The sequence below is a fragment of the Pelecanus crispus genome, chromosome 9 (assembly GCF_030463565.1).
Source record: "Pelecanus crispus isolate bPelCri1 chromosome 9, bPelCri1.pri, whole genome shotgun sequence".
Taxonomy (NCBI): domain Eukaryota; kingdom Metazoa; phylum Chordata; class Aves; order Pelecaniformes; family Pelecanidae; genus Pelecanus; species Pelecanus crispus.
The window spans coordinates 27,905,960-27,921,685 of NC_134651.1; the positions used below are offsets into that span (position 1 = coordinate 27,905,960).

General features: G+C 45.2%; 1 protein-coding gene across 1 annotated transcript in view; it reads right to left on the minus strand.

Annotated features, from left to right (window-relative positions):
• The window catches only part of INPP5D (inositol polyphosphate-5-phosphatase D), a 56,727-nt gene that overhangs the window by 5,740 nt on the left and 35,261 nt on the right, over nt 1-15,726 (minus strand). The window contains exons 6-22 of the mRNA XM_075716022.1: nt 13,054-13,141; nt 12,192-12,272; nt 11,942-12,013; nt 11,541-11,664; nt 10,294-10,400; nt 9,655-9,757; nt 8,745-8,941; nt 7,844-7,961; nt 7,243-7,339; nt 5,752-5,890; nt 4,952-5,060; nt 4,707-4,795; nt 4,393-4,474; nt 3,111-3,200; nt 2,834-2,947; nt 1,631-1,713; nt 519-606 (exon numbers count right to left, since the gene is read on the minus strand). Of these exons, the coding sequence (XP_075572137.1) occupies nt 519-606; nt 1,631-1,713; nt 2,834-2,947; nt 3,111-3,200; nt 4,393-4,474; nt 4,707-4,795; nt 4,952-5,060; nt 5,752-5,890; nt 7,243-7,339; nt 7,844-7,961; nt 8,745-8,941; nt 9,655-9,757; nt 10,294-10,400; nt 11,541-11,664; nt 11,942-12,013; nt 12,192-12,272; nt 13,054-13,141 (1,781 nt within the window). The remainder of the gene's footprint in view (nt 1-518; nt 607-1,630; nt 1,714-2,833; nt 2,948-3,110; nt 3,201-4,392; nt 4,475-4,706; nt 4,796-4,951; nt 5,061-5,751; nt 5,891-7,242; nt 7,340-7,843; nt 7,962-8,744; nt 8,942-9,654; nt 9,758-10,293; nt 10,401-11,540; nt 11,665-11,941; nt 12,014-12,191; nt 12,273-13,053; nt 13,142-15,726) is intronic.

A 15,726-nucleotide genomic window follows, 5' to 3' on the forward strand; every position in this document is an offset into this window, starting at 1 on the left:
ATTCTGAGCTTCCATTAGTGGTAAGGAAAGCATGAGCCTGTGACAGCCATTTCAGTTAATGGGATTTCAGCAAAGAGCCTTGTGTGGACAAGGACTGCAGTCTCTGGCTGGTTAGAATTTGGAAGCAAGCAGCACTGACAATGACTTTTCTGTAGCCAGGAGAAATGCATCAAGTAAGTGCAAGTGAAACAGGATTTTTATGTTCTGAATAAACCCATTTAAACAGACTGACTCCTGATTTAATTCCTGTAAAGTACTTTCTTTTTAAGCCACTGGTCTTTTAGGGCTGGTAAAGCTCACACAGATTGATGCTTCTAGTTCATATTCCTCTAATCATCATTACCTCACAAAATATGGCCCACATGTATTTTTGTATGTATTGAGTTCTAAATCAGAAGTCAGAGCATCATAGATGTTCAGTCTGTAAGAGTTACTTCTGTTCTCTCCCACTCTTTCAGCGGTTTGGAAAAATCTAAGTAGATTTTGACTCATACACAACTTTAGAGCTAAGCTCTTACCATAAGATTCATCACTGTCTGATGACTTAATGCTGATCAGGATGTGTTGATCCAATAGGTATTCTGGGTCTGAAATAATTGGAGTCAGCTGCAAAGACAAATTAATGTGGGTCAATACAGTAGGTGGTCTACATGAACACAGTTCTCCCTATGCCTCAGTTTCAAATGAGCAAAACTCAGCTGGACAGACCCATGAGGGTATCATGTCACTCACAGGATCAGCCTCTTTGATGATGTTTGGTAGAAGGCTACACACTTCTAGAGTCCGCGCACTCTCGCTCCCAGCACAGCAAACAGAATGCTACAAATCACTCACATTGAGCTGAGCTGCAGTTTTTTCCTGCAGTGCAGACTGAAAATTGCTCTAGGAGGAAGTGATCTGGACTCTGATTACAGTCTGTTCCCAAAAATCTGTTTGGCTGTTGTTACAATCGCATATTGTAGAGTCTTTCCCCAATCTCTCAGTGTAAGGCACTCTTTCCAAAGTCAGCAGTTCTTCTTTTGGGCTATTCAGAAGGGTACTGACATGCATATTTGCTCCAAATCCAAGAGCTCTGATAGTTCTTCCAGCTCCCACCATGCCAGGAAATGGAGAACAGCTCCGATCTCAAGAATAGGACTTGTCTTTGATACTGACAAGCAGTACACTACTTCTGGCCATGTTTTTAACATGGGTAAAAAATACTTAGTCAACTTTTCTCAAAAATACCAAGAAAAAGACCTTTGTTTCACAGGGCAAAGAAACTCCAGCACGCTGGTTTATCTTCCGTCTAAAACTAAAAAACAATGGGCCTGCTTAAAAGACTTGTCAGCATGGTTATGTTCACTAAAAGGTGAGAAAAAAAGCCATGCTCCTGAGTGACATGATCAGGCCAGAAAAAATTCCTGATACAGATGAAAGTAAACCGGCAGGAAAGTCCTTTCCTGCTTATAACATACTCTGTTTAGCTTAAGCCCATCCTGCATTCTTACAGTCCCTTTTAAGTGTAAACAAGACCACAAACATGTTCCTGAAAGTAATGTTTATATAAGCAAAAGATGTAATGTTGCTTATGGGATCCAAGTGGAAGGCTTCTCTTCTATATGGATATGGAAACATAGTCCCAGTTTACCTTTGGAAGAGCATCAACGAACTTTACCACAAGCTCCCCTTCATTTCCGTCCTCATTTTCTCCTTCCTGGCTCTTCACAAAACCTGCAAAGTGATGAGAAAGGAGTTCACCAGAGAGGAGACAGCAAGAACTTGGCTACAAATCCTTTTCAGATGCTTGATCTCCAAAAGGCCTACAATTATTTTCCCACTTGGACACAAGTTTTAAAAGTATTAAGAAGCTTAAAGTCTGAGCTTTGGGTGAATGTTTACACAGTAAACTTACAAGTGATTTTACTGGAGCATTGTTAAATGGTTTTATTTTACAGTTAAACTTGGCACTGAAAAGCTCAGTGCATACGTGGACTGGAGGATAAGAACATGACAGCTCTTCCTACGCCACTCAAGATAGCACACTTTTGAAATTCTAATTTAAGATTCGTAATACACTGTTTCCATAGAAATTTATGCAAATTTTGATACAGCCAAAAAATAATCTTTTATGGAACTGTCTTTGACACAGCGCTCTGACATGCGATAATGTGATGAAGCATACACCAAAGGCATGCTGTCCCACTTACAGGAGCAGTCCTGTGATGGGGAATCGCTTAAAAAAAACCACAGCAAGGACATGTAGGCTCACATTACATAAACAGCTGAGACTCAGCCCTGCAGCACAGGGACAGGGAGTAAAATCTGCAGCACTGGTGGGTACACAGTCCCATTTACAGAATCAAATCGCTATCTTTCCTTTCACTTTAAGTTGATCCTCTGACTTATTCTTTTCAAACCAGGATAATTAAATTATTTTTATTAGCATAATGCAGATGCTTTATTTTGAAAGCATCTGATCATTTGTAGCAGGCACAATTAGAAGTTTAATCAATCCAGTGTTTGCTAAGTAGAGGTTTTCTGTGTGATAAGCAAGAACAACACATGTTTCTCTTCAAGAAAGAGGTGATCAGATTGCCAAACAAGATGGAAGAAATGGTGGAAGGCTACATGTCTGAGCATGGATTACAGCTAGAAGGCTGTAGGTTTTGGATTGTATTGCTGACAGTACAGGATGACTTGTAAACTACAACAAATCTCTAGGACATCCCTTTTTTGCACTGGAACAAGTGATCTACAGAGCTGTTTATTTAGATCAAAGCAAGAGGAAGAGGAACTAATCCAAACAAGCAGGAAACTTTGACAGAAAGAATAAAGATGGGCAAAACCATACTTTCTAAACAGCTAGAGTGAAACTCGATGTAGAACTTGGTCTGGGACTTGGTCTTCAGAGTAGCATAGCAGTGCAGGAACTCTATCTCCCCTTGGGAATCCGTGTACTTGGAGTCTAGGAAAGAGGATGGGAAGATAATGGCATTTTCAGTAGGAGATAAAGAGAGGACATTTTTTAGTGGACTCTTTAAGAATCAGCTTTTTCTTTCAACATATACAAAGCACTGCATTTTATATCCAAAGGTGAAGACAGCACACTTGCACCCAGCCTGACTAACCATTCTTTGAAACGAACTGTGAGGTTACTCCCACTTCAAAGGTGGCAAAGACAGGACTGTGGTCACTTGTCATGATGTCAGTGGTGCAGCCTGCCAACGAGAAAGGGAGGATAGTTACTGCCCTGCGCCAGTGAGATTGCTGTGATAGAAATATTATTTGCTAGTTTTCCAGAAAACATAACTGTCGCTGTGGTAACTGTCTCTAGTCAGAGGTGTTTCTACATAATCTCATGTTGTTGTATAGGAATGTCTTTTGTCAAAATACGTAAAAATTTGGTTAACGGACACAACTTTACCATATCGTTTTGCAAGTGACTGTCAGTGTTAGATTCACCCAGTACAAAAAGCACTTGCAGGCTTCCTGGTTGCCTCTGCAACATGCACAGATAATTAAAGCTCTAATATAGCAGGAAATCACACAAGAATACACTGGTGCTAGTTTAGTGCTACAGAGCAACTCGTGGCCCAAGATTAACAGTGAGTGAGGAAGGTCTTGACTTGACCTAAGTGCACAGAGAGTTCCAGCAAGCCTCGTCCATTGAACGGAATAGTGTACAAAAGCAGATGCCAGACTTTCTAGAGGTGCTTATTTGACCACACACCTCATTATCATAGGCTCTGTGATCAGATCAGTCCACCTCATCCCCCAAGAGACTTCTACAGCCCTCTTCTCAATCCCATGCGTAGGAAACCATCAATATCATACTCAAATGCTTGGTCCTATATAGTCAATGAAATTTTGGGAGCTACTATCAGAGTCTTCTTTTAAACAGGTCTTGTGGGCTTCCTCTCTTCCCTGCACTGCACTTTTGTGACACTTCTCAGCAAGAAAGGGAACAGGCTCTTGGTACCACACAGTTCTTCTGGAATGTGATTTGATAGAAGAGAGATGTTTGCAGCTCCAGCCTCTGCAGACTGGACTGTGTACACAGGGTCTGCCCTGCTGGCACCATCAAGCAAGGAGCTCCTGGTGGTAACTACACAGGAAAAGCGGTTGTTGTTGCCAAGAAATAACTGGCGTAAAGTGATCCTACAGCGTGGCCTAAAGCTGGACAGCTGCAGCTGTCCGAGTGGTATTCTGCATATAAAAGAATAACAGAATTAATTCCCAGTCTTGTAAGGTTACAGGCAGAGACATTTGGCTCCACTCTGCCTGGTTTAATAACATCAGGTCCCTCTATGCTGAGTGCCTGGCAGTGCAGGGAGATCCTACAGACTCTGCTCTGAATCATTTCCGTTTCAGACTGATTGCTTTGCTATCTACAATCTGTTATCTACCCACCATAGGACTGACACACAACGTGCACCATAGGATACGATTTCCAAAGCACTCGATCACACCAGGATGGCAAATTGTACTTCATCTGCAAACCAAAGGAGAAGTGATGTCAAGAAGAAGGGAAAGGACCAGTTCACAGAAGAACAGGAAATTCACTTGCCCAAGCACTGTATGTTTGTATCAAATCTTTTTGATTGTATTGACTCCTTTCAAAACTACAGGGGCAGAAAATGGAGAGACTGGTCTAGGTCACTTCTGTAGGAGTTACTTTCCCTGCTCTACCATATACTTCTGAAGGGAAATCAGTTTTCACCTACCCCTGTAGCTTTTTGCTTGGTGTAAGCATACTTCTCCCGAGTACCTCTTTCAAAACGGTAGGTTGGAGCAAAAGTAATCTCTTCTTCCTCTAAAACAGAGAGATAGCTCTGTTACAGTTTGGCCCATTGAGAACCCTCATCTGGGCAAGACAGCTGCTGCTCTGTACGACCTGCCCCACAGCAAGTCTGGCAGCGAAAGTTGCTGGAAATGGGAGAGGAACCTGCCAACAAACTCAGAATCTTACCAAACTGCAGAAACACCTTTTGGTCCTTTCTCTCTATGAGAAGCTGGTCGAAAGCCAGCAGCTCCGGATACTGCTGCTGCCTGATCTTCTGGATAATATTCTCTGCTTCCTGCCAACAGGAAAACAGCAGAGCTGCAGATGATGCAAAACCTTCTTATAAATACTCCCTTCACTGGTGAGCCAGCAAGTGCTTCTGAACTGTTTCACAGAGTTGTACCCCCTGTCACTTCCCCACCTTTCCCTTCACTGAAAGGCCCCAGTCTTTGCTGTGTGGCTGAGCATTTGTCTATCAAAACCAGCATCAAAATGCCCACACATCCCCTACACAACCATACGCACACGCACACACACACAACCAGATACACATCAACACCATGCTTGCTGTTGTCTCCCGCCTACTGAAACCTATCCAGTATTTATTACAGCTTGCCTGTTTCTGAAGGCCTGTTCTGAGCCATTAAAAACTAACCAAATAGGGCAGAAAGGCAGTCTCTGGATCAAACTGTTCAGGGACAGATGCTTGCTCACAGCGGGAAGGAGAGTTGGGAGGTTTGGGGAATCGATGCTGCTTGGAGCAGGAAAGCGTGCCAGACAGCATTCCTGGCGTGCCCTGGGCCCATTAATCCTTGGAGAGGGCAAAGGGGATTTCCTTACTCTCCCTCAACTGGTGTCACACTTGTGCCCTGGGGATCCCTTCTGCCTTCCCTCTTTCTGCCATCTTGCCCTAGATTGGAAAAAGATAGCACTTCTATAGCAACATGGTATTTTTTCTCTCCAGGGGTTCACACAGAGTCCCTAACCGTTGGGGGCTGCTCCACGCGGTAGTTCAAGTCTCCCAGCCAGAAAAGATGAGTAAAGCGGTGAGTGATGTTAAACGGACTCAGTTTCTTATCTCCCAGTGTCAGGAAGCGCAGGATGTTCGTGTAGTTCTGGTTGCGTCTGTCAAGACAAGAAACATCTGCCTGACATACTAAATTGCCATGCAATTTCTAAATGCTGGCAGAGACTGCTGCTTTACCAGGCAGGAAGCGATCTGGCTCAACATCTAGAGAAGAGCAGGTCAGAATCTGAGAACTTGCCACCCCTGCCTCGCACTGCACCTCAGCAGACAGGCCCAGCTAATGTGCTCAGTGTCTCCCAGTGAGCCAACCTACTTCATGCAACCAGTAACGCAGCACAGCTCTCATGCTGCAGCTTGCATTGTGCGTGGCCTGGGGAGCTGGGGGGCAGGAGGACAGCCTGCTGTGAGGAGGGGGCGGTGGCATTTACAGCAGCTCTTGGATGCTCTACCTTGGGTGTCAGACTATTTCTACCTGAACTGAAAGGCTGGAAAGTTGTGGTTGTTCTTTGGTTGCCTCCTGGGGTTGTGCTTTTCTGAGCTGCATGTTCTAGAAACCCAGCATCAGATTGTTGCCTTCAGCTTTCAGCAGCAAACACATAACTAGATTTTGGCAGCTATTCCAGGCCCTGGGGAACCCTTCCATAGAAGTTAACTCTGTAAGGGGCAAAGACCCTGTGCAGAAATCCCACACCACCTGTTTTCTGGGTCCTGGACTGGGAAAGATGTCAAAGCCAACCTCTTAATTTCAAGTCCTCTTTGCTTTCAAAACCACTCCTTCCAACTGCTCCAGCTCCTCCTGGCGTGGGCACAGATCTCCCATCGATGCTGGGATCTTTGCCTCTAGTCCTGTGCTGCACAGAACCTGCCTAGATCATGGAAACTCATTTCACAGCTGGGTATACAGAATTAGCCACCATGGAGATATTTCTGTGCTACACACCTCCCTCTTAGTATTTCTGACAGCATGTTCTGCCTAGCAGGATCTTTCTCAACTGTGCCCCAGGGTGCACCACAGCTCCCGTGCTCACAGCACTGCCTACAGTGAGGAGGCATACAGTCCCCTTCAGCACATTATTCTGGGATGGGAAAAACCTTCCCACATCTCTCCAAAACACTGGAGATCAGGGAACTGTTTTCCTCATGTATTGGGCTTGCATGAGAGGTTGCACAAGTGTTGTGCAAGACCTTTTACACTTGGCTCTGAAATAATTTTGCTGTCCATTTCACCTGCACCTATGTGGTATGGCCATATAGCAGAAGTTCCTCATTTGAATGGTGACACAGTGGGTAGGGTCTTTAGCACAGGGTGCCCTCCCAAAAGACATTTAATAAATTTTTATGGTCAGGAGACCATGCTTGTGACTGTCTGGTGGGCCTTCCTTCCAAGCGTGGCCCAGAGAATTTCACCCTGGGTCAACATCCATTTCTGAGAGGGGAAGATATATCTTACCTGTGTTTCTTTTCACTTCCTGAAGTCAAATGGCTGTTAACAAACCCAAAGGAGGTTCCATTAAACATGAATGACACCCCCACAGCTCCTTTATTACCTAGAAAAGATAAGCCAAAACCATCAAGAAATCAATCCCCCTCCAGGCTGAGTCTAGCAAAGATAATAAACCACCTAGCACATCTTAAGTGAAGTGGAGGATGGAGAAGAGAAATAAGTTGACTTAATCAGCACAGAAAAAACTAGTACATACAGCACAGATTGTGGTAATAAATTTTCTAAGATGCTAAAAAAAATTAGTTGAAGGGAAAGAAGTACAATTTCCTTGTGAAACCCCAGGAAGAGTAATCCAATAGCCGGTCAAAGGTGTTTGCTGGGAATATATATATATATACATATGCGCTAAGTATACACACAAATAGATTTCCTCTCTTAAAGGGTAAGATATAATCAGTGCTAGTGGGATATAACTTTAGTAACACTAGTGTCACATAAATGTAGTCAAAGGAGTCTTGTGGAGAAAGAGCTATTCCATTTCAAGGACAGTATTGGCACAGACTGAACAGATCTCAGTCCTTTGGACAAGACCAGGTCTGTTCCTCACCTAGTGTGTTTGCGATGCCTGTCTTCACATTGTCTGTGCAGATGTGGCTGATCCGGTTCTCATGTTCTGGCTTGGCCAGTACAACAATCCTGATGTTCCAGAGGGTATGGATCGCTATCTGCAGGAATGGGGAGGTTAGAGGTTATATTTCTGCACATACCTGCAAGCTGCGCTGTAGCTGCAGCCTTCCTGACTCCTTCTGTACTACTTCTCCTACACAAATTTTCTTCCTGTGCTCAGGATCTGCTTTCAGTGGGAGGAAGGACCTAGCTATTATCTAGTTCTATTTTCTAGTTAATCATTGGATTGCCTTGCTTGCACAAAACAGTTTCCCAATCACCATGAGAGTCGTTAAGTCCTGCTCTCCTGTGGCCTTCCAGATATGCTTAGATTTGTTTCCTGACATCACTGAAAGTCAGGAATGTCCAAACTTGGCCTTAATAAGGTCCAGTTTCTTTTATGATTGTGCCTGTGTGCTGTTACATCCCATTTTGAAAGTACAATAGCCTAGGGTGAGATCTAGGCTACAGCTGGCTCAGAAAGTTTTACAGTCTCCTCCTTTATGAAGGTCAAAATATCACCACCACTTGATTCAGGAGCTTAGCATCTGTCCTTTGCTCCCAGGCTGGCAGGCCGAGGAGCTTCATGGCAGGGTCCCTGCTTTGGCACTGGTGGTGGGGGGCACTGTCTATAGTAATATACCCATCTAGCCAGCTCCAGGGGAGGATCTCATGGAGTCTGCAGACATTCACTCCCCCTCATCCAAATGCAACGACAATAAGAGAGGGAAAGGGAGGAGGTGTAGGCAAAATGCCACTTATTCCTCTGTCTCTTTTATTTGCACAACATGTACTCTCCTCATATGCCCAAGTTACGTGCAATAGCTGGAATATCCCCTCACCACTTTGAAGGTGATACTGGTGATTTCCTGCAGGGATTGCCTCAGGGTCTCCAGCCATTCCTTCTCCCCTTGGGGATCCTCCTGGGTGCCAATCACATAGATGTCATGAGGAATGTAGTCAGCTGTGTCATCACGGGTCTTCCCCTGCCCCTTGGAAAGAAACCAGGAGGTGATCTTCTTTGGGGGAGGTGCAGCACCTTTTATTAACAAATCAAACACCAAAGTAAGTCAGAGTATGTTCTGTCAAACCCAGGATACAGACAACCCATAGGGACAGAAATAATAGACTTCATATTCACTCTGTCCTGTATGAGTTTCATACAGGGCACACTATTCTAGGATGACAAAGATGTTAACCCCACCTGACTCACTGATGAAGGAGTGACTCTGCTTACCAAGGCCAAGGCTAGCCAAGTGTAAATATAGGGAGCTGTACTCCTGGCCTGCCACTGCCTTTACCTCACCCATTAAGTATGACTGAGAACAGACAGCTCAGCTTACAGCAATTGAACCAGGCTTTTCTCCCAAAATGGGAAAAATAACCCTAATCAGGTTCAGAAGCAGCCGACATGCAGTTAGTGGAATTGCTCCTGCCCTTTCGGCAAAGTGGAGGATAGCATGCACTGCTGCACCAGCTTTGTGCCAGACACAATTCCCTGTCATTGGGGGGAATCCTTCAGTACCCATCAGGGCCAACTTTATGGTCCTTTGACTGGAACCATGAAAAGTGTCAAACCTCATGCAAGAATAAGCCTTGAGATCAGCTCTTCCCCCTGTCCTAGTGGAAGACAACCCTGATGTGTACAGATCTGCTACAGAACAAACACAGTGTCTGGAGTTCATCATGGCAGGTGAGCACATATTTTGGCAAGTGTCTGAAGGAACACCCATGTCAGAACGGAGCCCATACCCATATTCCAGGTCCCAATGAAGATGGTGATCATATCAGGCTCTGGTTGCTCTGAGTGTTTATTCTTCATCTGCTGCAGAAGTTGGCAGAACCCTTCTCTCTTCTAGACAGGGAGGAGCAGAGACAATTAACGAGATGCTTAACTCCTCCACCACCTCTTGAAAAAACTAGATGAACCAGGAAATTCCCAGCACACTTGAAGGGCAGATTAGCTCTCCACTATGCTGAAACCTTCAAAGAGGCTGTCTTTCCTGTGGTATTTTCTCAGGCACTTAGCTTGTGCATTACTTTAACAAGTGCTGAGCTGGTGAGAAGAAAGCCTACACTTCCCTTTTGTTTATCTATAGGAACCTTTTTGCAGCTAGCCTCAAACGACTCCTTGCCTCTTCTCATTGCTTGCTGACACTGTTCTCCTGCCTCAGTTACAGCACCTACATATATTTGCCCTCTCCAGTATCAACCTTTACACAGTACACTTGTTCATTTTCTGGATGTTTCCAGAACAAAGGAGAAATTTCATTTTTGCAAAGCCAACCACCATCCTTCAACAGTTCCTCTTTCTACCAGGGAATGCCCCTTGTACCACTCCCCCCCAGGTACCTGCTCCGGGCTGGCAGGAAGGAAACATTGTGTATGTACCTTGGAATCAGAAAAAACATATTCCTTCCGCTGCGTTTTTTCTTTTTCTGTTTCCAGCACAATCACCAATTTGTAAGGGACCTTCTGGGACTTGATAAGCTGCAGGACTAAACAGAGACGGGGTGTCATGAGCTGCAGTCACTGAAACTAGAATCCCACCAAAACTAACAGGACCCTACTCACAGGGTCAGGACTTACATGGTCTTTCATGTCTGAGGCTCACTTTGCCCCACATAAGTACATTTTAATGTTGCTTAATCCTGTTCCCTATAGGAGTAGATCTGGACTCTGAAGTGAAGAGGACCCTGAAAACTCATTCTGCCTGGAGCTCTTGTCCATACCAAACCCTGCAGTCTGAAGTGAAGCCTTGGCTTCCTCCAGGCAACCTCTCTGTATCCTGAGCCAGCCTACATATATTCCTTCCCCATCTGTGAAAGAGGAGGTAAAACCTCATTTGGTGGTAAAGGTGATTCCTTGCAATCTAAAATAGCAGCTAAGTAATTATGAACACCAGCTGGAGAAAGCCATACAGGAAAGCTAATCTTTTCAATCACTGTCAGCAACAGGTTGATTTTCTAGCAGGAGAGAGCCCAAGGGCATCGTTTACTCTCTGATAAATCCTACCCTGCTTGGCTCAATCTCAGTGAGCTGCCTGTCCAGAAACACAACAGAAGAAAAGGCAAGTTGTTTGAATTGGGCCTTCACAGACCAAACTGGCATTGCTCATCAGTAGACATACTGATTCACATACAAAAAGGAAAAAAAAAAAAAAAAAAAAAAAAATCAAGGGGAAATTCACTGAAAAATGTTACTGAAAATGAGTGTCTGGCTTTTTTACCATCAAAAATCATCACAGAAGTCAATTCGTTCCTGCAGAATGTTTTTTTTTTTTCAGTGACATTGCTTTTCAGTAGAAAATGTGTCTATTGCAACCAGCTCTACAGGGAATCTTCTATCAAAACCTGCTCCCTTGCAGTCCTGCTCCCACTGTCTTTATTTAGACCAGGAGGCCAGGTCTAAAACAGTCTGTGAAAGTTGGTTACCCCAGTAATGTCTCCCTGCTCTCTGCAGGCCACTTTGGGGATAGGTGGTCTAGACTGACTAGAGCCTTGCACAACACCCAGGACCTAGCAGAAATATCTGTACTCTGGGCCAAACCTTGGCCTCCATGGGGCCAAAGGAAACCCCTCCCCATCATCCAAGGGACCGAGAGTCTAGTCCAGAATTTGTGACCTTAAGCATCATACTTTTCTTGTGGGTATAAAACTTGTCTTCTGGACCATCCTTAGCTCTCTTGATAATCAGTTTTCCCATTTCCACATCAACTTTGAGATGTATTTTTGAGAAAATTCCTAGGGAGTCAGCTTTCACCTATTGGAAAACAGAAGAGATTTTTCATAAGCGATCTTCTACAGTTCAGTCACATGTATTACAAATGCAACACTTGCCTAAATTCATGGACACATATTGTCATTATGCCAATCTCACTAGACATCTCTTAAGCATTTGCATGGTGCTAAAAAGCATCCAGGAATAGCTATTATCTCTGTGGCAGCACAGCAAAGTTCCCAGGAACTGAGATACCAGCATAATTCTGCATTACCGTCCTTCCACATTGTGATCAGCATTGTTAAACAAGTACATTTACCTCAAAAGTGACAGGGGGAATAAGGGAGCGCCGGTGTGTTGAATCAGGACCTTCAATCAACAGTGTTTTCACCTGTAAAAGAATTTATGTGTACCAAATTGAATTTGGTGATTCTGCACTACATTGAGAGTAATGAAGTCAGAGCAAAGAAATCTTACTGTAGCAGAGGACTGCACTGATGATGAGCAAGAAGCATAACTAGAGGCAAAAGATGACGAGAAGGTAATATAAAATAGCTTTAAAACTCTACCTTTTCTTCAATGGAAGACAGGAAGGAAATCAGCTGATTGAGTTTCCATACAATATTGACCGGGCTAGCTTCACCGAGCATCTAATAACCGCAACACAGAAGCAAAAAGAGAGAGAGAGATGCGTAATTACCAAACCCACAGAGCATGGCCTGGAAGCACAGCAGTCTCACCCCAGGAAGACCTCACACACAGAGCAAGGAGCAGCACTTGTGCCTCTGCCACTCTGATCTGTAACAGGCAGCACAAGAGCACAGAGTTTGGCTAAACATGCAGAAGTATGGGAGGGTGGAAGGACAAATTTGCAAACCTTGTCCAGAGGTTAGAGGCAGCTGGGCATGCAAGGGAGTCAGCTTGCTGCTGGGGGACAGGTTTGCATGACCAGGTCCAGGGCTCAACATACAGAAGTCCTGGACTTTCGGTTTTCTGGGCTACTGGCAGGGAGAAGAAGGTCATGGGACTTAAATGGGCTGGGGGAAGGAAGGATTTGGCAGTGAAACATCCTGAAGTGAAGTTTATGGAAAGAGAAATGTGAGAAATGTGCAGTCCTAGCCCACAGGCTCAGGGAGGATGGGGAGATGGAAGTCCTCAGGCAGTTCAGTGCACTTTCCTCTGGGGCAGGAAGGGAGAGCAGGCAGAGGGGACTATGGGATAAGTGAAACTGCGGGGATATAACTCACTGTGTGCCCTCTGCACTGCAGCCAGAAAGAGGCTAGAGAGAACAGAAGTGGTAACTGATCACCTGAATCCCACCGGTCATTGCTGTGCAACCAGAACTCTTCCCCTCTGCCTCCCCCCGCCCCCATGCTGACAGCCACCCACACTCCTCTCTCTTCTCCTTTGCCCACCTTCCAGCTGACTTACTTGTGAGCGCTGATGGATACCAGGGTGCAGCTGCTGCTCAAACACCTTCTGGATGGATTCCAGAGATGGGAGAGTCCTAGAGGCTTCACTGGGAACAGAGACACAGCAGAGGTCTAAGGCTGCGGTTGGGTCCCTGGGTAGGTTAGCACTTGGTCTCTTTAGAGAAAGCCACGCAGCAGGGACTATGGGCACACATTCATGCTCTAGCCATGGGTCACGCTCTTGTCCTCTGCTGCTTACTGCCCTCTGAGTTGGTGGGGTGGGTCATTTCTCAGCTGCCTTAGTGACGCTGCCAACGAAGGCATCTTAGAGTTAGGCAGCTGACTTTGCCTTGCAATGGCTGAGGCATGGGCATACTGGCTGTTCCTTGGGTTTTGCTTTGGAGGTGGTAACTTCTTAAATCTCCCTAGAAAGATGTCCCAGTCTGGGCCAAACCAGAGAACACTGTGTATCAACCCAGCTATGCCAATTCATAGGTGCCTGTGAATGCCCCAGCAGCATGAGCAGCTTGGTTTTGCACAGTCCACGCACAGCTGCTGAGGCTGATGCAGGATGCTGGGGACACTGGGCAAAAAGGAAACTAATTTTTAGATTTTTCAGCTCACATGACAAGAGGGGCCAGGCACAGTAAGGGGGTGGAAGAGCCAGCCTTTAATCTCTTGAATGGGAACCATTTGTGGGTTACAATGAGATTCCTTCAGCATTTCCCAATTAGATTCCACAGGATGCTCATTTGTCAAAACGCTGTTGTATGAATTTGGCACAGAAGCTGTGCTCTGATAATGACAAGACTTATCATGGAAAGAGCAGCCAGGGAGTGCAGGTCAAAAGGAAGGTGATGGTGAGGAGCAGTGCTAGGATGCTTACATTGCGCCTAGTCAACAGTGGATATTAATGATTTCCCCTACTTTCCTAAGTCTGAATGGACCAGATTTTACTCCCTGTTTGTTGGGTAAAGTGCTCCAAAGTGAAAGTATGCCTGTCTGAAGATTAGATATTTGTCTAGGTGCTGAACCATGGATGACTGATTGTCTAAATTAAGCACTCGTGTGAAATTTCAGTCTGAAAGACTTGCCATGGGGCACACAGAAGTACAAGACACTTGTAGGAATCTGGATCTGCTAAATTTAGTCTTCCAACACCACTATTCAGCTTTGGATCACCTAGGGCCAGTGTCACTGCAAATAGCTCTGGCCCCAAACCCAAGACTCCCATTGATTTCTGCAGCCATGGAGCCAGGCCCCAGGAGGCTGCAGGCAGTTACAGGAGCATTGGGTGAAGTTCAGTTTGAAAAGAATGAAAGGATATTTACTGTGACCAAGAGTGCAAGATGTGTAGGCCATCTCTCGAAAACACAAAGCAGCAGCTGCTTGAAGCAGTTCAGAAATGATTTCTCATGGGAAAACTGCCCTCTGTTTATTGTATGGTGCAACGTGTAGCATGCATGTGAGGACAGGGAAAGAGCATCTGCAGGCATTCAAACTCAGCAAAACCACAAAGTGGTTTTAATTGGACTTATAACTCCTTTTGTTTTCTTTCCTTGATAGTGTAACGGGAATGTATGTAGTGATCTTCATTGAAGTGTCAGAAGCCTGTGTGTCCACATACGATTGCACAAGTGCTGGTATCACAAGTGCTTGAAAAGCTGTCTTAAAAGCTCTATGTGCAAATTATCCAGTGAGGGAGAATAAACAGGAGCGTGCAGAGGAGTGACTGATGACCAAACGACAGCTTCAGACAGTAGCAGACTGAATAGGCCACTGTTAGTGTTTTTTCACTTAAAGCTGGTAGGAAACTCTGAACAAAGTCCACTTGCATGGGTAGTCCCTGCTCTTTGCTGCATTGGCACCAAGCTCTCCATGAGTCAGCTTTCCAGCCCCTGGACGATTCCCCTGACTAAGGAAACCCTTGTTTGCCAATTTCTTTTAGCACTGAATGCTTCACAAAAGTGCCCATCAGCCTTACAAGTCTGTTTTGTTTCATTTTTAGAATATGAGCTGCCAGAGTGAACAGAGTCTCCCAAAAGTGGTTGCCCCCTCGGCTCTGATAAGATGTGCCATGGCTGTCCTGCTAAAACCAGCTTTCAATGTCTCTAATGCACATTGGGGTCTGGTCCTTGCTGAATTAATCAGGGACCCGTGGTGAGGAGGGTGAGGGGAAGAGATCAGAAACTCTGCACTCCTGGTCTGCTGTGGCCCAGCTGTGCTTGAGCTCCTTGGTCAGATATGGGTTGTGCACCTGTCCATGGATAATACATGAATAGCAAAAGGCACAGACTGTTCACAAACAGTTGGCCCAACTCCTCTCCAGCCCCATGGTTCACTATAAGCTCTTTTCTTCTCCTAATCACTGAGCAGCTCCAGTATGTATCCCCTCTACCTTGCTAACATTGGTAGTCAGTGCTTACCCACAGCACAGTATCAAAACACAGAAGAGAGTCAGCCAAAGGGCATCAGGATGCTCATTTTTCACAGTGACAGCAGCGTGTCTGAGAGTGACCCTGAAAGATGGCACAGCTGGGCTCTGGGAGGTTGGAAGAAGCCAGAATACAGCATTGCAAAAACCTCAGATTCACAGCAAATCAGTGTGGCTCGCAAACAGCCGGGGTCAGCTCAGCCACAGTAAGCATCTGCCGGCACACTCTTAACCCTTGGCAGTGCCAGGAAATTCAAA